Here is a 21,135-nt window from a genome sequence, read left to right on the forward strand (position 1 = left end):
GATACTACTGCCTAACATAATTGCAAATTACTATAATCTCATATTGCTAAAAGTTTTTGTTCAAGGTTTTTTTTTTATTGTGTCAAATTTATTTCAATCTGTACAAATAAGTTACTTTCTATATTGTGAATCTGAGATTATATGCCCGTTCAAAGAGCCTAGTTCATCTAGGTACAAAAGGGTTGAAAGAAGATTTTTAAGAGCTTAGAGTGGTCAGTTAAGACCTGATATAACTAAAACCATTTTTCCCATAGTTTCCATTTTGCTGAGTCTTAGTACAGGATTAATTTGTATCAGACTTGTTTCCTCCATTATTTCCTTCTGCCTCTAAATGTATTGGAGGACCCAGAGGATGTTGATAGCTCAAGAAAATCTACTTCTTTTCTTTCTCTTTTCTCATAAATAATTTAAAGCTTCCTTTGATGTAGTTAAGGAATGATAGCTCTATAGTGGCAATGACTATCCTGATAAGGACAAATTCCTTCTTCTCCATGATTAACAAGCACATCTCTTCTTTCCTTATGGTATATATGTCACTAATCAAATTATATTTGCTGCTTTGCCTTTCTAATTTATTCTGCACAATCACCAATTAACTAACATTGTACCCTTATTCAATAATTTCCCATTTCCCACTATTTCAGTTGAATTTTTAAATTAAATTCCTTTTAGAAATTGATGCCCTTACCTTACCTGTCCATCTTTGTCTTTCACTACTCCCCTCTCTTCCTATATGACATTCCGTTTATTGTTCTCTCCCCAAGGCACTATGCTCTGACACAACTGAGCTCATTTTACCCACAACAAATTTACTGTGGACCTTCATTTGAGATTCTTCATCACTCCTTCTATACTATTGTCATTAAACTTGTCCAATCCTTCAATTTCAATTTTGCAACATCTCTTCAATATTTCTCCTCTTCTTACAAGACTAATCACCATTTTGCAGGTACTCTTGAACTCATGTTTGGATTATTACAATAGCCTGTAAGTTCCAGGGTGTCCTCCATTCAGCTCTCAGTGATTTTTCTTAACATGCAGTTTATTGCACTTTAAAAAAATCTATCATTCTCCTATTTAATAAACCCCAGTGATTAACTGTCACCTCAGGATCAAAAATAAAATGATATATTTGACATTTAAAGCTCTTCATAACCTAGACCCTTGATCCCTCACTCACAGTCTTCATAATTTTACTGCTCTCTTTAACTTTTTGATTCAGTAACACTGGCCTTTTGGCTGTTCCTTGAATAAGACGTTCATTTTTACTGTCCATCACTATCATCTGGAATACTCTATATCTTTATCTCTACTTCCTGGATGCACTGGCTTCCTTTGGACACTAGCTAAAATTCTACATTTTGCAGGAATTCTATTCCAATCTCTCTTAATTCTAATGCCTTCTCGCTGAAGTTTTTTTCTTACAGATCCTTTATATAACTTATTTTATATAGTTTGTATGCTATCTCCTCCAATAGATTATGAGCTCTTTGAAGGCAACTCTTTTTTCTTTTGTTCATCTCTAGTACAGTGTCTGGCACACTGTAGGCAATTAATAAAAACTGACAGTCACAATGACCATCTGAATAGGAAACTGGTGTTAAACATATTAAAGAGGGAGAATCAATATAGTCTGGGAACTTGTTACTTATGTGAGATAAGGATCAAAAATGACCCTTAGATCTTTAGCCTGGAGACATAAAAGATACTACTGATCAACAGAAATGGATACGTTGGAAGGAGGGACTTGTTTGACATGGAAGAAGTTCAGTATTCCCTTGGTAAGGTTGAGGTTGGTTAGATAACATATTTTTGAGGGATTAAAATCTAAGGTCCTAGGATGTTCCATATATAGAAAGTAGAAAGTCTATCAATCATTATTAATCTAGCACACACAATCCTATCAGCATCTAAAACAAATATCTCCAAATCTCAAAGTCTCATTCTAGTGACTTTGACTTACTAGTTAGATACTTAACATAAATATGAAAATAACAAATTCACTAGTTATGTCTTTAAGCAATAACACTAATAATTGATATTTGTATAGTTTAGTACATTACAGTTTCCAAAGCCCCTAAGCATCAGCTCATTTAGTTCTCTAAAATAAACCAAAAATCAAATACGTAGTACAAGTGTTATTAGATCCATTGTTTTTCTTTATGTTTGGGAAATAGAAGCTCAAGAAAGATATATGTAACATGCCCAAGATCATGTTGCTTTTACATGCCAGAGTAGGGACTTGATCATATGTCATCTGATTCTCGATCAAGTTTTCTCTCCATCATACTACTACTGCTTCTCATAATATTGCTTTTATTCACTTTATGAGACTAATAGACAAAGTGTGTGGTATATTATTCTTTGGTAGATATCAAAGCAAACAATATAAAAAAAAGGCGGCTCTGATGCATAGGGTAGATATCATATACCATACAGAAGAATTATGGGAAAACATGGACAACAAATACACAATAGAAGAAGGCCTCACAATGATGAAAGCAAAGATCCTTTAAAAACTTTAAAAAATCAGCTATCTGTGAACAAGTTGGAACTGATAAGTGCATTTATTGAAAGCTCTATCCCATCCATGACAAAATATTTTGCATTGGGATTTGTAAATAAGATGAGTTTTGCAAACCAGAAAATGTAGTCTTTACAATTACTACAATCTGGCTATTTTAAAATAAAGTTTCCAAATATGAAAACTTCCATTCTCATCCAAATGTATCACATAATTAGGCGAACATCTTGTATAAGAAACATAAGTTAAAATCTGCTCCAAATAGACATTAGCAGTCAACCCTTTGGAGATTTTCCTGAGTTATCCTTCTTGAGGGAAACATTTGATTTTTAATTTGGTTATAGACTGAGTGATGAAGAAAGGAAATACTGAATTCCTGATTGATTATTATAAAAGTTGTCAATCAAAGAAATCAATGATAACTAACATGGCCAGAATTAATTTTGTTTGGTAATCTTATGAGACTCTGTTTTCATTTTTGTTTTAAGACAAACATAGTAGCTCTCGTTGTCTTACCTATATGTTGTCCATACATGTGATAAAAGAAGCTGAAACAATACGCAGTATTCGTGGCTCCATAAGGATTTTTGGGGGCTATGCTGAAAACAGGACTGAGTAATCTGGCCTTTTCTCCTTCTAATCTGGGCCGAGAGGTCTCAATATACATATAATAACCTAAAAAATGAAAAACAAGTTTAATTATGTGAATACTGATATTTCAATTTTGAGAAGGTAGATGGCACAATGGATAGAGTGCCAGGTCTAGGGTCAAGAATACTACTGTCCCTGAGTTCAAATCAGACTTTAGACACTTATTAGCTGTGTGAACCTGGGCAGTCACTTAACCCTCTTTGCTTCAGTTTCCTCATTTCTGAAATGATTCAGAGAAGGAAATGACAAGTCATTCTAGTGTCTTTGCCAAGAAAATCCCAAATGGAGTCATGAAGATTTGGACACAAATGAAAAATGACTGTACAAAACTTTTCAACTTCAGGACTGAAGTTTAAAGTAGAGTTGAAAATTATTAAATGGCATTTATGTTTTTCATATCAAGTGAATATTGCTGAAATGTCTCTTTTCAAACTCTAAAAATAGTTGTGTGTACACATATCAGTATTATCATTATAGTAGCAATTTAAAACATGAATCCTATTAATAAGTATCTCTACTAAACCAATAATGAGAGAAAACACTGCACTGCTCACACATTTAAAATGGAATTCTTTGCATAGTGCTTATTTATTATGATTCCAAAAATAAATGAACATAAATTTAAAACTTACACATGTAAGCAAAATTAGAGAAATTGTGGCCAATTGTTTAAACAATTCAGGCTTAATAAAGTACAGTTGTTTTAAATATTCAGAAATGGATTGAATCTTTTAGTTTTAAAGTCTTCTATGTTCTTTTTTCTTTTTTTTTGAAATTAGCTGGATTTATTATTACAAAACATAGCAAAAAGGATGGCCTTGAAAAAGTCAGATATTAGAATTAAATCATGCTTTCTTAAGAATTCAATCTTTTCAAGTAATGTTAATTTAGTTTCTAAAATTTCATGATGCAGAAATTAACTTACTTCTTTAAAGCTATTGCTGGCAAGACAGAAAGCCCTTAGTTCCCTATTACATCTATGCTCTTTTAAAAACACAGTTTAAGAATCTTGAGAAATTTCCCACCATAACGAATTTTTTTTTTGAAAGAAAATTCTGATCTCTGTGTAGAGTAGTGTAACAGCTAAAATATGCAGAGAGCTGGAATTGTTTCATATTTTCTGAGTGTGCCAGGAACAAAGCAAACCTTTCTCTGCCTATTAAGTACATTCAATGTAAATAGAGAAAATATCAGTATTTTACATAACAAAAATGTAATTGTAAGGCACTGTCTCTGCTAAGACATCTTAAAAAATAAAATAAACAATTATAAGGTTAATGTAACCCTCATGTGATTGATATTCCACATTATCTCAGATTCATTAATTATTCTGCTGGATTTACATTATTCAAGAAATAATAATATTTCATATTCCTGTAATTATTAAGAGTTCATTATGTGCTTCTCCCCAAAAATAACCTGGACGAGTAAGTGTGCATTTTTCAAAACTTCACTGTAAAAAATACAAAGCAAACTTCATTTACATTCAGGCAAAAACATAGTCAAAACAGCCACTAATGAGGCTCCTTTAGTAAAATATTCATTCAAAGTCCATAGCATGAACACATAGGGAAAAAGGAGCTACCATTAGTAGGTCCATGAATTCAGTCATGGTAGGCATACCCCAGGTGGCTTATACAAAAACTACATACCAAGTAAAATGGGTTATTTAAAAAATAAGGAAAATTTCAGTAACCAAAGTCTGTGTCCTTAGTCCTTCGTTCCAAAGGTAAAATGGTGGATATGAGTCCACTGGGAAGAAAGTGAACTTACTTTCTCCATTTTTTAGTCATGTACATGGGGCTCTAGGTCTCACAGAAGTAAATTTAACTTGTTTCACAGATTCTGATTGAAATGCAAATACAATAAACTAAAGAGAATAGAAGAACACTTATTTTTGCACATCTTTCACCTCAAATCTTAGACACTGTTGGGTCACACTAAAATGTGCAAAGCACATAAATCCTCTCATTCTGGTCCCTAAACTTTAAAAGGTCCACCACTTGCCTATAGCAGGCATCCCTCCAACTTGTAGAAAAAAATCAATTCCTAAATATCAGTTCAGAACAATATAGCACCAGAGAATCTAAAAATAATGTATATCCAAGCATACTCTGGGAACTCCTACCCACCCACAGAGAATACATCCACCCAGTTCATTTAGGAATTCCCTTACCTAGAATCATAGGTTGTACTGAGAATATAAGATATTATGAGTACTACTGTAGAATAATCTACAGCCACAGGAGGGAAACTGTTATTTAATAACCAACTAAATTTAGTCCCATAATCAAAGGAGCGAAGAGAGCCCTTGAAGTTGTTTTTAAAAGAAAAGAGGTAATAACAAGAAGTTCGTCCTTCTGGCATAGCATAAATTCAATATAAAAGCACCAAAGTTACAGAGGTTTTGGTTTTCATTCTTTCTCAATGGAGAGGAGGAGAGGGGAAGGGAAGGCAGATTTTTGTCAACTGAAAAAAAAATTTAGTTAAAAAAGTACAAAAACCTCAAGCCACATTCTAATTCCATGATAGAATATAATCATATTGGGGGAGGGAGGAGGAGGGGTCACTGCCCAATTTGAGTGATAACTACTCCTGAAAGAGAAGGGACTAGAGGCCAGAATCTGGATTATCACAATGCTCAGGGGAACCAGAGAAATCAAAGTAAACATTGTGTCATGGAGACCTGTTAACAAACTTTTCATACTTCTCTTGACTCCTGTATTTGAAAGTCAAATTTTCTATTCAGCTCTGGTCTTTTCATCAAGAATGCTTGAAAGTTCTCTGTGTCATTGAATGTCCATTTTTCCCCTGAAGTATTATATTCAGTTTTGCTGGGTAGGTGATTCTTGGTTTTAATCCTAGCTCCTCTGACTTCTGGAACATCATATTCCAAATCCTTCAGTCCCTTAACATAGAAGATACCAGATCTTGAGTTATCCTGATTGTATTTCCACAATATCCAAATGGTTTCCTTCTGGCTGCTTGAAATATTTTCTCCTTGACCTGGGAACACTGTAATTTAGCTAAAATATTCCTAGAAGCTTTCCTTTTTCCTTTCCTTGAATTTCTTTCAAGAGGCAATCACTGGATTCATGCAATTTCTATTTTACCCTTTGGTTACAAAATAATAGTGCAGTTTTCATTGATAATTGCTTGGAAGACAAGGTCCAGGCTCTTTTTTTCTGATCCCGGGTTTCAGGTAGTCCAATAATTTTAATGTTATCTCTCCTGGATCTATTTTCAGAAAAGTGGTTTTTCAATGAGATAGTTCACATTGTCTTCTATTTTTTTATTATTTTGTTTCTGTTTTATAATTTCATAATTCCTCCTAAAGTTATTAGCTTTCATTTGCTCCTTTCTAATTTTGAAGAAATTATTTTCTTCAGTGAGCTTTTGGATCCCCTTTTCCATTTGGCCCACTCTTTTTTTTTAAGGCATTCTTCCCCTCATTAGCTTTTTGAACTTCTTTTACCATTTGTGTCAGTCTATTTTTCAGGTGTTATTTTCTTCAGTATTTTGGGAATTTCCTTTACCAAGATGTTCAGTCATTTTTCATGATTTTCTTGCTTCACTCTCATTTCTCTTCGCAATTTTTCCTCTGATTCTCTTAGTTGATTTTCAAAATCTTTTTTGGATTCTTCCATTAATTTTGACCAATTAATTTTTTTCTTGGAGGCTTTTTATTCAGAAACTTTGACTTTGTTGTCTTCTTCTGGTTGTATGTTTTGATCTTTGTCATAAATTAATATTCTATAGTGTATTTTTGTGCTGCTTGCTCATCTTCCCAGTCAAATACTTGACTTTTTATCTCTTTGCAAGGTAAGATTCTGCTTCTAGTGGGAGTAGGGGTGGGGGTGGGTGTATCTGGTTTCAGAGGTTTTGCCGAAGTTACTCAGTCCCCCACCATTTGTGGCTACTGAGCTATGGAAGCAGCTACTGCTGCAGTTGCTGCTGCCACAGTCACCTATCCCGTTCTGGGGCTGGAACTGGACCACAGCCTGACCACGCTCCTCTTTCACCCACATCCCACAGAGTTTTCCCACTGGCGTTCTATTATATCTTTGGTAATTGTGGGTTGAGAAGCTGGGAAGCTTCCATACCTGTCAATGATTAAGTCCCCTGAGAGCTTCTCTGTTCCTGTCTATGTTGGCATGGGTCATGCTGTACCCAGCCCTTCTGTTCACCTATCAGGTTGTTTTAAGATGGAAATTTGTTTCACTGTAATTTTGTGGGTTTTGTATTTCTAAAATTTGTTTAGAGTCATTTCTAACAAGTATTTGGAGGGATTGTGAGAGAACTCATGCAAGTCCCCACTTTTACTCTACCATTTTTGGTCCACCCCCTGCACTGAATGCTCCTTTTTCTCGATAATTACTTTCTTAATTAAAAAAAGTTATCTAATCGACCATGAGATGAAACTTATAAGGGTACAAAAACTATAAAAGTAAATATTGTGGCAATTTAAAAAGTTCAAGAGACATAGTTTCTGGGAAATTTAATCATTTTATTAATAAGGCCAACACATTATTAATAAAATGGGGCTCATTTGGTCATCTCTCTGAAAGACCAAGTGCTCTATTTTCTGTCTTTTTTATGAATGATGCTGTGGGGTAAGAGACATCTAGAATATTTGGAAATATCTTAGAGTTTAGTATCATACAAAAAATAATGCAATAGTTATATCTTCATAATTCTACATAGTGAAAAACATCCTTCATAAAAGTCCTGTTCTAATTCTACAGCAATATATTTTCTGATGTTTTAGAACCACTAAGTAAGTAAATAATACTACCAAGAAGTTAGCTGCTGGTTGGTAAAATTGTTAGATTGTTCGTCATAGTGGCTTATAAAGTCTCTCATAATGCTTGGAAAGGGTGTAAAATATCGTGTGTGTGTATATATATATATATGTATATATATATATATATATATGTATATATATATATATATATATATATATATATATATATATATATAACATATATCTCAGTAAAAATGGTCTCTGAGGATGAAACCAAGATCTCTTAAAATATTGAAAATGGTCAAACTATAAAATTATTGCTGTCTATCATCAATTTAGCATTAATATTTCATTCTAAAGACCTGCAGATAGAAGAGTAGAACTTTGAAGATTTTCATTCACAAAGATCTCCTACCTTCTTTGGATCCAGTGCGATCTGCATTAGGTCCAGTATTTGGGGTATACTTTGTATTTCTGGTTGCAGTACTTTGTTTTGTCCAGTCAAAATTATCTGTATCATCTTGAGTGAACAAACAAATGTTACCATCTTCAAATCCACAGTGAAACTCACCTGTAAGTAGATTAAATGAAAGACATCAGAATTTGTAATTCTGTCACACCAATGTTTTTAAAGCACTATACAATAATAATACTTGATGACAACATGAGTGAAAGTGGTAGTATTAACTATCTTCAATTTGATAATAAAAATATAAATTTTTAGATGCATAATACAGGGTTTTTCATTTTTGTCTCTGTTAGATTTGTAACTTTTAGACAGAAGAAGTGATAGTCATTTCTTCTTACATGCATGGAGCATGCTTAGAGATGCCCATTCTGCTCCCAGTGACTGTTTGAGCTCCGTGGGACATGCTTTTGGCCATGTGTTTGTCCAGGTCTGACAGAGCTTTACGTATTATGGCAAACCACAAATGTTATTTTTGGTCATCCCCAGCACCCTAGATAGACCCATGGCGTGGCTTAAAATGAATAGATAGCTTCTATCTCAGTCCTTTTGGGCCACCATATTTGCACATGACAAGTAGTACACTATCTGCTTGCTATCGACTTTGCTCGCTCCCTAACTTGGAACATAGTCTCAGGTAAATGAGCTTTCATCTAGGAAAAACAACCACTAAAAATGCTACTTTTTCCTCTATGATCTAACAAACCTGGAGATAGCTTTGACATCAACACTGGAGAGATAGTTTGGTACTGGACACCTAGGTAAAAATTTCAGTTTGGTCACTTACTATGGACGAGTAGCTTCATTTCTCTTAGCCTATGTTTTCTTATTTTAAGAAAGGATTATAATATTTATACAATCATCCTCATAGGGTAATTGTAAAGAAAACATTTTATAAACTATTAATTACGAGCTATGAACAAGGACTCTGTGATTTTAGGCAAAACATTTGAAAGCTTGAACCTCAGCTGTTGTTTTTTTTTTTTTAATTTGTAACATAGATGCCATACTGCCTGTTCTTTCAGTTTCACAAAAGCATTATAAGACTAAGTCAAATAAGTTGTAGATAACTTAATTATACTCAGATATTTCCTATTTTATTCATAATAAGCATTAATTCTGTCTAACTTCTTACTTTGTTGATATTACTACCTTGACTTACTATGCAGTGACTATTGTCTGAATTGATATCTCTGACTACCAACTCACCTATATGTCTTGTCTCCTCTATGAAACAGTAAGCTACTGAAGGGCAAGGTATTTTACTTGTGCATAGTGTGTATACATTGTGTCTATGGTAGAATCCTTGGCATATAGTAAGTGCTCATTAAGTGCCTTAATTAATATTCAAATATTTCCTTTTTGTTTTCATGGAGTAGTAACAATATCTGGAAAAGTCCTTGATAAATTAATTTTTAAATTCTTACTTATGTTCTCTGTTTTTATTTCTTGTTGTTCAGTCATTTTTCAGTTGTGTCCGACCTTCATTACCTCATTTGTGATTTTCTTGGCAAAGATACTGAAGTGGTTACCATTTCCTTCTTCAGTTCTTTTTAAAGGTAATGAACTGAGCAAAGAGAATTAAGTAGCTTGACCGGTATCACACAGCCAGTAAGTGTCTGAGGTCAGATTTGAACTCATGAAGATGAATCTTCTTGATTTCAAGCTCAGTAATCTATTCATTGTGCCACATAGCTGCCCTGTCTCACTTTTTTAAGGACTCCCCAACTAAGTCCTGTGTTGATAAAATTTGCTAAAAACTATGCCAATGGGGCTTAAAGCCTATGCTAATAGGGTACAATCTCAAGAAAGTCTTACCAAGCAAGAAATGGCTTACAGCAAAGTCCTAACATCATCAAACAATCATTCTAGCCAAGTATAGAGAGCCTTATCACCAGATAAGAAATCATTCTATCTGTGACAATTAATAAATACTACTTACCAGTAATAGGGAATATACCAGTCAACAGTAATCTATATTTGGTGAAGGGAAAATCTACAACTATGAAATCATTGATCTTTTGAAGTCTTACAATACAGAATTTTAGAATAATCAATTTAAGAAATGTCTACCTAATATCAAGGTGCCTATCATCTAAAGCTGTGTTCAGAGAGGATCCTCACTAGAAGACCATCCTTATAGCAAGATTTTGAGGTGGGGAGAGGCACTGAAACATACACAGATCATCTATCAAGATGAAGAGGCACTGATCTATAACAGTGGATGGAGCCCCCACAATGACAAATCATGCATTTACTTTACAATGTTAAATAATAATAGTAATAATGAATATCCATGATTCACTCCTGGAAAAGCCTTTAGCTTGTCGTGATTATATAATTAAATAACTTAGCATTTTAAGAACACCTCTAATTGCTTTCTAGTGTTTTAATAGGAATGGGCCTTCTATTTTGTCAAAACTTTTTCCTTATCTATTTACATAATCAAATGATTTTTATTTTTGTTATTGATAGTCATTTATACTTATAGTTTTCCTTATATTGAACTAGCCCTGCATTCCTAGTATAAATCCCACATGATTTTTGTGTATGATTTTGCTATATATTTCTATATGTATATAGATATATATATATATTTCTTTGCTAATATATTATTAAAAGTTTTTGCACCGATATTCATTAGGGAAATTAGTTTACCAGTTTCTCTCTGTTTTTGCTCTCCATGGCTTAAATATTAAAATCAGAATTGTTTCATAGAAGGAATTTGGTAAATACATTTACCTGTTTTTACAAACACTTATTATAGTATTTGAATTAATTATTCTTTACTTGTTTGGTAGAATTCACTTGTAAATCCACCGGTTCCTATTCCCCTCATGCACCTCTCACTAAGGGAAATCACTTATGGCCTGTTCAATTTATTTTTCTATGATAGGGTTATTTAAACTGACATTTCCTCTTTTGTTAATCTGGGAAATGCACACTTTTGTAAATATTGATCCAATTTTAATTGGACTGTTCCTTTGCCTGGCATATGGTGGGCAAAAATAAATCTTAATAATTTATTTAATTTCATTTTCTTTGGTTGTGGATTTTCTTCTCACTTTTAATATTCATAATTTGGCTGCCTCTTTTCTTTCATAAAATCAAGTTAGTGGAACCACTTATAAAAACCATTCTTTATCTAAGAAAACATTTATTTTATTGCTTTTCTCACAAAACAAGCCCCTAGTTTCATTTATTAATTCATAGATTTATTTTCAATTATGTTGAGAATTTTAGTATTAGTTTTTAAGTATTAATTTTTAATTTCCTGTTTTTCTAGGTTTTTTATTTAGTTGCATACCTAATTCACTCATTTATCTCTCTTACTTATATAAGCTTTTTGACATATAAATTTTCCACTAAGCTGCTTTGGCTGCATCCCACAAATTTTAGTATGTTGTTTCACTACTGTCATTACCTTTGATGAAATAATTGATACTTTCTCTGATTGGTTGTATGATGCATTCTTTAGGATTAGATTAGTTTTTAACCTCAGCTTCAATAGCTGTTTATTAAATATAATTTTCTGACATTATATTCCAAAAAGAGTACCTTTAATTTTTCTGTGTTTCTATATTTTTATGAGATTTTTGTGCCTTAATATACAGTCAATTTTTGTGCAGAGACCATGAACAGGTGAGAAATTGATATGTTTTTTTCTATTTCCATTCAATTTTCTTCAGAGGTCAATCATATCTGATTTTTATAAAACTTTGTTTTCTCCTCAATTTATTTCATATTTCATATGAAAAATAAATATTTCATATTTATTTTATGACTAGATTTATCTAGTTCTTAAAGAGGAAAGTTGAGGTACCCCAGTAGTAAAGTTTTACTGTTTGCTCCTGAAACTCATTTAACTTTTCTGTAAGAAGTGGATACTATGCAACTTGGTACATATGTGTTTAGTGCTGATGTACTTCACTGTCCCTGGCACCTTTTAGAACAATGTAGTTTCCCTGATTATCTCTTATAATTAGATCAAGTTTTTGCTTTTACTTTACCTAAGATCATGACTGCAAGCCCGGCCTTTTATTTATTTATTTATTTATTTATTTATTTATTTATTTATTTATTTATTTATTTATTTATTTATTTATTTATTTATTTATTTATTTATCTATCTATCTATCTATCTATCTATCCATCTATCTATCTATCTATCTATCTATCTATCTATCTATCTATCTATCTATCTATCTATCTATCTATCTATCTATCTATCTATCTATTTATCTATCTATCCATCCATCTATCTATCTCATCTATGTTTTTTCCAACTACCTCAATAGTAACCAAGGTCTCGTGAATTACAAATATCATCTTTCCATGCAGCAGTTCAGTTTTTAATAAGTCCATTATGATTTACTTTCCCATTTACGTTTTCATGGTTCTTTTGTTTCTTGTTTCTATTTTACGCTTTGGTTCTAGGATAATAGGGCAGTTTCCATTGATAATTTCTTGAAGGTTGAGGTCTAAGCAATTTTTTTGATCATGGCTTTCAAATAGTCCAATAATTTTTAAATTCCCTCTCCTGGATCTATTTTCCAGGTCAGTAGTTTTTCCAATGAGATATATCACATTGTCTTCTATTTTTTCATCCTTTTGGTTCTGTTTTATAATTTCTTGATTTCTCATAAAGTAATTAGCTTCCATTTGCTCCATTCTAATTTTTAAGAAATTATTTTCTTCAGTGAGGTTTTGGACCTCCTTTTCCATTTGATGAATTCTGCTTCTTTTTAAGGCATTCTTCCTCTCATTGGCTTTTTGAATCTCTTTAACCATTTGGCTTCGTCTATTTTTTTAAGGTGTTGTTTTCTTTAGTATTTTTAGAGTCTCCTTTAGCAAGCTGTTCACTTGTTTTTCATGATTTTCTTGGATCAATCTCATTTCTCTTCCTAATTTTTCCTTCTACCTTTCTTACTTGATTTTCAAAATCCTTTTTGACCTCCTCCATGGCCTGTGGCCAATTCATATTTTTCTTGGAGGCTTTTGATGTAGGAGCTTTGACTTTGTTTTCTTCTGGTTGTATGTTTTGATCTTCTTTGTCACCAAAGTAAGATCGTATAGGCTGAGTCTTTTTTTTTCTTTCTTTGCTCATGTTCCCAGCCACATACTTGATTTTCTAACTCTTTCTCAATGTAGGACTCTACTTCCAGTTGGGGTGGGGATGGGGATGGATGTACTGTCCCAGGCTTAAGGGTTTTGTATTAGCTGCTGGATCCCTGCCAAAATTTCCAGAGGCTGCTGCTGCTGATGTTTTCATTGCAGGCACCACTGTAGGTGCTGCCTCCTCTGCCCTGGGGCTGAGGTCCAGACCACATCCTTCCCCTACTCAGGTCCCACAGAGTTTTCCCACTGACCTTCTATACTGTCTTTGGTGTTGTGAGTTGAGAAGTCTGGAAACCACCACAGCTGCCAGTGATTCAGTGCCCTGAGGCCTGCTATTCTAGCCCTGTCTGTACTGGTGTGACCCTTGCAGGATTGTGCTCTGCTTCACTCCCAGCCCAGTGCAATAGATGTTTCCTGTTGACCTTCCAGGCTGTCTTGGTATGAGATTTGCTTCACTCCATCATTCTGTGGATTCTGCAACTCCAGAATTTGTTTAGAGTCATTTTTACATGTATTTTTAGGGATTTGGGGGGAGAAGTCAAGCAGGTCCCTGATTTTACTCCACCATCTTGGCTCCGCCCAGAGTTTGCTTTTTTTTTTTTTAAATAGCATGTAATAAAATCAGAATATAACTGAAAAATGTCTTGCCTCCGATTATTCTATGTTTGAACAGCTCTAATTGTAGAGTTCTTCTTATACTAAGCTTTAATCATCCTCTTTGCCACTTCTGCCTGTTGCTGTTCTTTCCATGTATCGAAAAAGAGCAAGTCTAACCTCTGTGTCAACTGGTAGCTCAACATACACTTGAATATTGCTATTATTATAATTCTGACATTTTGTTTCTCCATATTAAATATGCCCAATTCCTTCATATCCGTAAGTCTCGTATCACTCAAGTTCCCTGGCCACCCTAGTTGCACTCATCAGAATAACAGCGTTACTACTTCTCTATTCAAGCCTATGTGCTAAAAATATCTGCAATTTACTTCATATATATCCTTTTGTACATTGTTGTCTCCTTTGTTTAACTGTCCCCATTGAGAGGAGGGACCACTCCTTTGCCTTGTCTGGCAAATGTCTGGCAACAGCTTCATAATGCTTATTTACTTGATTTTAGTATTTCTAGATGCCATGAGTTTTAATGGAACCCAAATCACATGAACTTTTTTGACTGCTACATTACACTTCTTATTTACATTGAGCTTGCAATAGAACCTCCAGAACCTTTTTCAAGACCATTAATGTTTAACATTGCCTCTCCCTCCTTAAACTAACAAGTATCATTTTTGTAACCAAGTAAAGCCTTTACATATCTACTTATCGAATTTCATCTTATTATATTCATCCCATTGGTACAGCTTGAAAAAATGTTAGAATTCTTAGTCTACATTCCAAAGCAGCTTTCAGCTTCATGTCATTTATAAGACTTGCCATGACTATTAACAATCTTTCTTCTAGTCCAGCCATTCAACTAGTTCTAAATCCATCTAATTTTATCATCTGATCCACATCACTTTATTTTCTCAAAAAAATATTATTAGACTTTTTATTTTCCTGAAATACAATCATACTGGACTTTGTAAGTTGTAACTGACCAGAAATCTTTCTTCTCTATATTTTAACTTGAGGTCCAAATAAAACCAAATCCCATCTTTACACTTCACCTTTTTAGCCAGCTATTCACTTCCAAAATAAATTTTCCCTTTTATAACACTGCATTTAACGGAATAACACTTACAAGTGTAAGTCCTTAGTTTTCAATTTCTTGCACAAGATTCATAATCATTTATTCATTTCGGATTCTTCCTGGCAGTGTCATTTACATATATTCTTCATTTTTTTGTTTAAAAAATATCCAGTAACTAGTCATAATTTAATTTTTTACCATTCAAAAGTTTAATTCTTTATTAACCATTTTGTATAAAAATAGCAAATATATATAAAATATTTAATATTAACATAAATATTTTGAAGCAAACCTATTTATCATTTTAGATGGGTCAAACGATAACAGTCTAAACTAAGATTCATTTAGCAGAGCTTTTGGATGTTGAATATTAACTTCAATTTTCAAATTCATTAATTTTAAGCTTCCAACTTAAAAATTGATTCAAAAAGAGGACATTTCAAAATGTTATTCCTTGCTAATACATTTACATTTTTCACTTCAAATATTAGTGCTAATCTCTGTCAAATTATTTTTTAAATTTTGTTTGCAAGAAATTCTGTCACAACACCATCAAGCTTCTGTTTTTCCTGACGCATTTTTGGTTTCATTATATTTGTTCCCAATAGTTTTTAATTAGTTTCTGAGATCAAACTGTCATTTTCTTTTCTATTACTTATTTTCTGAACATTGTAAAGAAATAATGCAATGATATAGTAAAATCTGAAGTAATACCACTTCTACTTTAATCTGTTCAAAATTTTCATCTTTGTAATAGAAACATGAAATTCAGCATCAAACATATAAAGTGCCAATACCACATAAATGGTGTAACTACATCTGTACAGTATTGAAGTTATCTCTCTACTATTCCTTACTTGGTCTATGTCTAAAGTGATTCCTTTCCCAGTCTTTGAGAATGTATTTTAGGTCTTTTAAGCAAGTCAGTATTAACAATATGATTCAACTTTTTATTTACACTCATTATGCATCTTTCCCTTTTGGTTATTTGCAATTATTATTCTCATATATAATCAGCAATTATAAAAAAGATGTCTTAATTAGTAGTAAACTAATTCAGTGAGTATGCAAGCAACTCTATCACATAATTTAATATATCTCTCAGAAGTAGAGATATATAGTAAATGAATGATATATTTGGAGTCAGAGGATTTAGGTTTAAATCCCAGCTCTATCTTTTATTACCTGTTCAGTCTTGGAAAAGTCACTTAAACACTTAGTGATTCAGTTTTCCTATCTGTAATATGGGCAGGCAGGGATACACCGATCCACCGCAGTCTGTTCTCTGCACCCCCAAACTGGTGCCGGTGGTGGAAATGGAGAAGTCTATCTCAAGGAAATAAAGTAATTTCTTTCACAAAATTAGTAACTGTTGACCCTCATGGCTTATGAAGAACCTCAGTATGACCTTAGAGGCTCCTTGCTCCCACTACCCTGCATTGAAAAAAGGAAACAACTCTTAGGGGGAAAAAAGGAAATAGGGAACCCTGAAGCCCTTATAGTGCCTGCACAGAGACCTCTTTATTTCTTTATGTCTTACCAATGTTTCCTCTTATCAAAATTTCTAGAGGCCTCCTTCAGTACCAATAAAAGTGAAATACCATTGCAGATATTCATTATATATGAATGCTTCTCCATATGCTTTATAAAACTCATTAGAAAACTACTAAAAGTATAATTTTAGAATATGCTTACACTAAGTAAAGATTAATTTTTATTTCTCTCAAGCAGATTATGAAAATGTAACTCAGGAAGGCAAAGACATATAGTGGGGAAGAATTAGACAGAAGACATTCATCTTTTCACTTTAGGTGACCTTTCTTATATTCATCTTTCTTGCTAATTATAATCATAATATATTCCCTGCATGTATGTTTTCCTTTAAAACTAAATATATCTACATCTATCTATCTATCTATCTATCTATCTATCTATCTATCTATCTATCTATTTAAATTAAATGCCTGAAATAAATATTGATTCTAGAGAAAAGCTAGCTCTTTTTCAAACAAAGAAAGAGTACCTAGTGATTCTTTGCATGTTTACTTTTTTTAAATTTAATGAAATGAGGTAAAATTAAAAGAGAATAATAAAAATACTTACGCAAATGAGGATTTACAGGAGCTAAAAAAATGGAAATAAATAAAGTTAGCTCAAATTTAAGGAATTCAAAAAATGAGAGAATAAGCAATTCATCCTAATCTATTGGTTTCTCTGACCAAAGCATTTAACGATCTTCCCAAAAATAGTCCTATCGAATTATGTGGTGCCCATCTTATTTCATAACATTCAACAATTATATTCTTAAGTAAACCTAAAGGATAATTATTTTATACATGAGATTTTTTCACTTGCAAGTATAATACTGAAATAGAGTACTTAAATATCCTTTCAGGACTCTAGAACACGCTAACATACACTCTTAAATGAAAACTAGGATAATATCCTACTAACAACATATTAAAATCTAGATATTTTAACCATGAAAGTAATTCTCAGACATATTTTCCCGCAGTCTTTTTATATGCTGTCTGCTTAACTTAAAAATAACTTGGAATACATTGGAAACACAACCAATGTTCTTGAGTACGTAAATATAAAAATATTACATAACTTCTGTCTTGAAATTATCCTTTATTTTACCCACTTGGAAGTGTTTATAATTTATAAGCAACAAATATTTTGTTTTGCATAATTAAGTGATTTATTTTCAGAAAACCAATATGATTTATATCATCTTTGAATGGATTAACAATTTAAAATTCATTTTAAAAGTACATTATCTAACTTGGGAGATATGGGTGTAAAAATACGTCTCTTCTTCAAATATAAGGATATATATCAAGTACCAAAAATCCTTAAATTATGGATTTTGTACGTTCTTTCTCTAAAAAAACAGGATCATTATATGAAACATATTTTTATTTTTGGGAAACAGCCACATCTAAATATGCACTCTGTATAAGCAATTTTTAGTTGAATTTTTTAAAATGTTAAGTTTTATTAACAGTCAAATTATGTTTGATTGAGATTTTAAGTCATATAATGAATTCAGTTTCCTCATTAAGATGAATAAAAATGTGAGTAACTATTTCTAATTGTCCTGCAAAATATAAATTTGACTTCATTAAGAGACTTTATGAATTCTTGCTTAAGGCTAAATGGACTCTTTTGTTCTAATCTACATGAAGGATGAATACATTATAATAATGATAGCTTATTACCAATTTGTTAGAGGCAATATCTTTATAATAGAAAATCACTATTAGGTAAGATAGGCTAGGTTTTTCCTTAAAAACATAATTAAACTCCCTTTAAGTTTTACTCAGTGTAAGAGACAAAAGCTTGATGATAAAAGCTGATTACATGAATGCATACAAATCTCATAAATAAATGATACTTCTCAGACTTAACAACTATTCCACTGCCATTTAAATCAACACATGTTCCCTATTAGGTATATCTCCATATGAAGATAAGGGGGTAGCTGTGGACAACTGAGCCAGTTTTTCAGTTCAGATCTTTGTTGAATATCTTTCCTATGCCATTGTAAGTAAATGCCCTTTTGTGAAATGCTATGTAGTATACAAGCATCTCATTTCATTCTAATCTCAAGCTTGGACCTCATTATCACCCTGGCCAAACACTTGTTATAACTTGAGGGATTGGATTGGATCGATCTCATTACTAACCTCATGCTTGAAGTGATTATAGGAAAGAATATAGATTGATAGCATATATAGAGCAGTAACAGAGATGGAACAGACCCTTAGAGATTATCTAGTCCAGCAGTGGGGAACCTGCAACCTGCAGGACATATATGGCCCTCTGTGCCCTCAAGGGTAACCCCTTGACTGAATCCATACTTCACAGAAAAAAATCCTCCAGGCCACAGCTTCCCCATCCCAATCTAGTCCAATTCCTCCCACCCACCCATATTTTTTTTTGCAGGTAAAGAAACAGAAGCACAAAGTCATTAAATTACCTGTCTGACACATGGACATGAAATGACAGGAGGCAGAATTTGAATTCAAGTTCTCTGATTAGAAATCCAAAACATCGTCTACAGTACCACAGTGTAAGAGGAGCAATATTTCCATTGTAATCTATACTAGCTTTTCCTAAGCCTATGAAAATAAGGCTAGTTCTTTTATTTAAGATGTATTAAAATTATCCTTGATGCTTGCTTGGTTAAGGGTATTATCTCAGGTTGTTTTGGTGTAGGTTGTTGTTTGCCAGTCTAGAAGAGGTCACTAAGAACCTCAGTTCCCTTATTGACATTTCTGACTAATGAACAATACTTGGAAGTTTCAATCAAAGTCGTGTACTCATGAATATTCCTATTAAATATCTTCCTCTTGCTATGGGATATAAACATTTTTATATTGGTTGTTAGATGGATTGTGAGTGACTCATTATAATATCAGATCTAAACTACACAGGAAGTTTACCAGAGTCAGACCCATTCAACCTGTACCAACTGACCTCAGGGATTGGATGGGCCCTAAATGGCTCAGATGAGATAACTCAATAGCTTGACATGGAGAGCAAAGATATCATCAGACCTAGTGTTCCATAACTAATGCTAAGAGTCCTAGAAAACTTAGGTCATTAGAATCATCAGCGAGATCATAAAGAAGCAAAGAAATATTTTTTGTCAGGCACTGTGCTAAACACTATAGAAATATGTCCTTTGATTCACACAAGTAGGAAGCGGTGATATTACTAACTTGTTTGTACAGTTGAAGATAATGAAGCAGAAAGAAATAAAGCAACTTGCCCACAGCTGTCTGAAGCCCAATTTGAATGAAGAAATTGGCCCAACCCTCTTATGATATATTGGGAAAATGAAAGCAAACTCTTCTTGATGTGTTAGGGCCAACATTTGCTTGATGCACGTTCCCTGACTTCATCCCCTCATATAACCTAATTGTCTCCAGCTTTTCTGTGGGCAGCTTCTGGGTGCTGGAGCATAAAAAGGTCCCAGATGTATGTGTCTTCAATATCTCTCAGACTTATTGGTTGCCCTAAATCTTGTGAGTCTACCTGATGACCTATTAACTAAATGGCGGTAAAAAAGGCACCAAGTCCAGAGAAACCACTATGTTCTTAGAGTATATTCTGACTTTGGCAAAGGTAAACCTTCTTTTTTCAATGACTTATGTGTCCCATGTCATCCCAACATTGGACCTAAACTAAAAGGGTGATGGTTTCAGAATTATACTTACAACATTTGGTAGTCCTTACATGATAAGAATAAGGGAAAATAGTCTCATGGCTCACATCATGATAAAGATGGAGAGAAAGCCTTGTGAATGTGGAAGAACAGGGTTGTCTCACATTGCCTAGGGTTTTTTGTTGCTGAGGCCATTATGATCTTATATAGAGAATTCTATCTGTGGGACCAATAGCAGGGTTCAACTCTGGCATTCTGGGCATGGAAAGGGGACTGCCCAGGATGATAAAGAAAGAAACATGATCAGCATCCCCAAGATGTTATTGACTATGCTTCAGAGATTGGATCGCTAGTGCATTCAGACTGAAAGTTCTGATTCATTGATACTCTGGTTCATTCAGCAGCTAAAAACAGAGTTTTGGTTTTCAGGGACCTTATAATGAAAGCCAAGAAGCAGTTAGTAGTTCTGGCAGCTGTGTAAGTAAAAAAAGATCTCTCTTAATGGGACTGGGGATTGAAGAGCCCTATCTTCTGTCTATTCACAGGAGTTTGGGTTCTTATTGAGATGCAGGCCATCGGAATGGAGGAGAGTCAATTGGAGTAGAGACTGGGAAAAAACCAGAAGCCCCTGGTTTATCCTAGCATTGTTCCTAGGAGAGCTGTGGTGACACACCCCATACTTACCCAATCTTTGGGGCAATAAGATCATGCTTCTTGGGCAGAACTCTATACAAATGGCTTCAGATTTTAACAATAGCTATAACCCACC

At 33.3% G+C, this 21,135-nt stretch overlaps 1 protein-coding gene across 2 annotated transcripts in view; it reads right to left on the minus strand.

The window, feature by feature from the left end:
• Positions 1 to 21,135, minus strand: part of MDGA2 (MAM domain containing glycosylphosphatidylinositol anchor 2) — a 904,469-nt gene that overhangs the window by 81,587 nt on the left and 801,747 nt on the right. For both annotated transcript variants that reach the window (XM_072629633.1, XM_072629632.1), the window contains 3 exons: positions 17,294 to 17,314; positions 8,335 to 8,490; positions 3,041 to 3,199 (listed from right to left, as the gene is read on the minus strand). In XM_072629633.1, the coding sequence (XP_072485734.1) occupies positions 3,041 to 3,199; positions 8,335 to 8,490; positions 17,294 to 17,314 (336 nt within the window). The remainder of the gene's footprint in view (positions 1 to 3,040; positions 3,200 to 8,334; positions 8,491 to 17,293; positions 17,315 to 21,135) is intronic.

The sequence above is a fragment of the Notamacropus eugenii genome, chromosome 1, assembly GCF_028372415.1.
Source record: "Notamacropus eugenii isolate mMacEug1 chromosome 1, mMacEug1.pri_v2, whole genome shotgun sequence".
NCBI lineage: Eukaryota > Metazoa > Chordata > Mammalia > Diprotodontia > Macropodidae > Notamacropus > Notamacropus eugenii.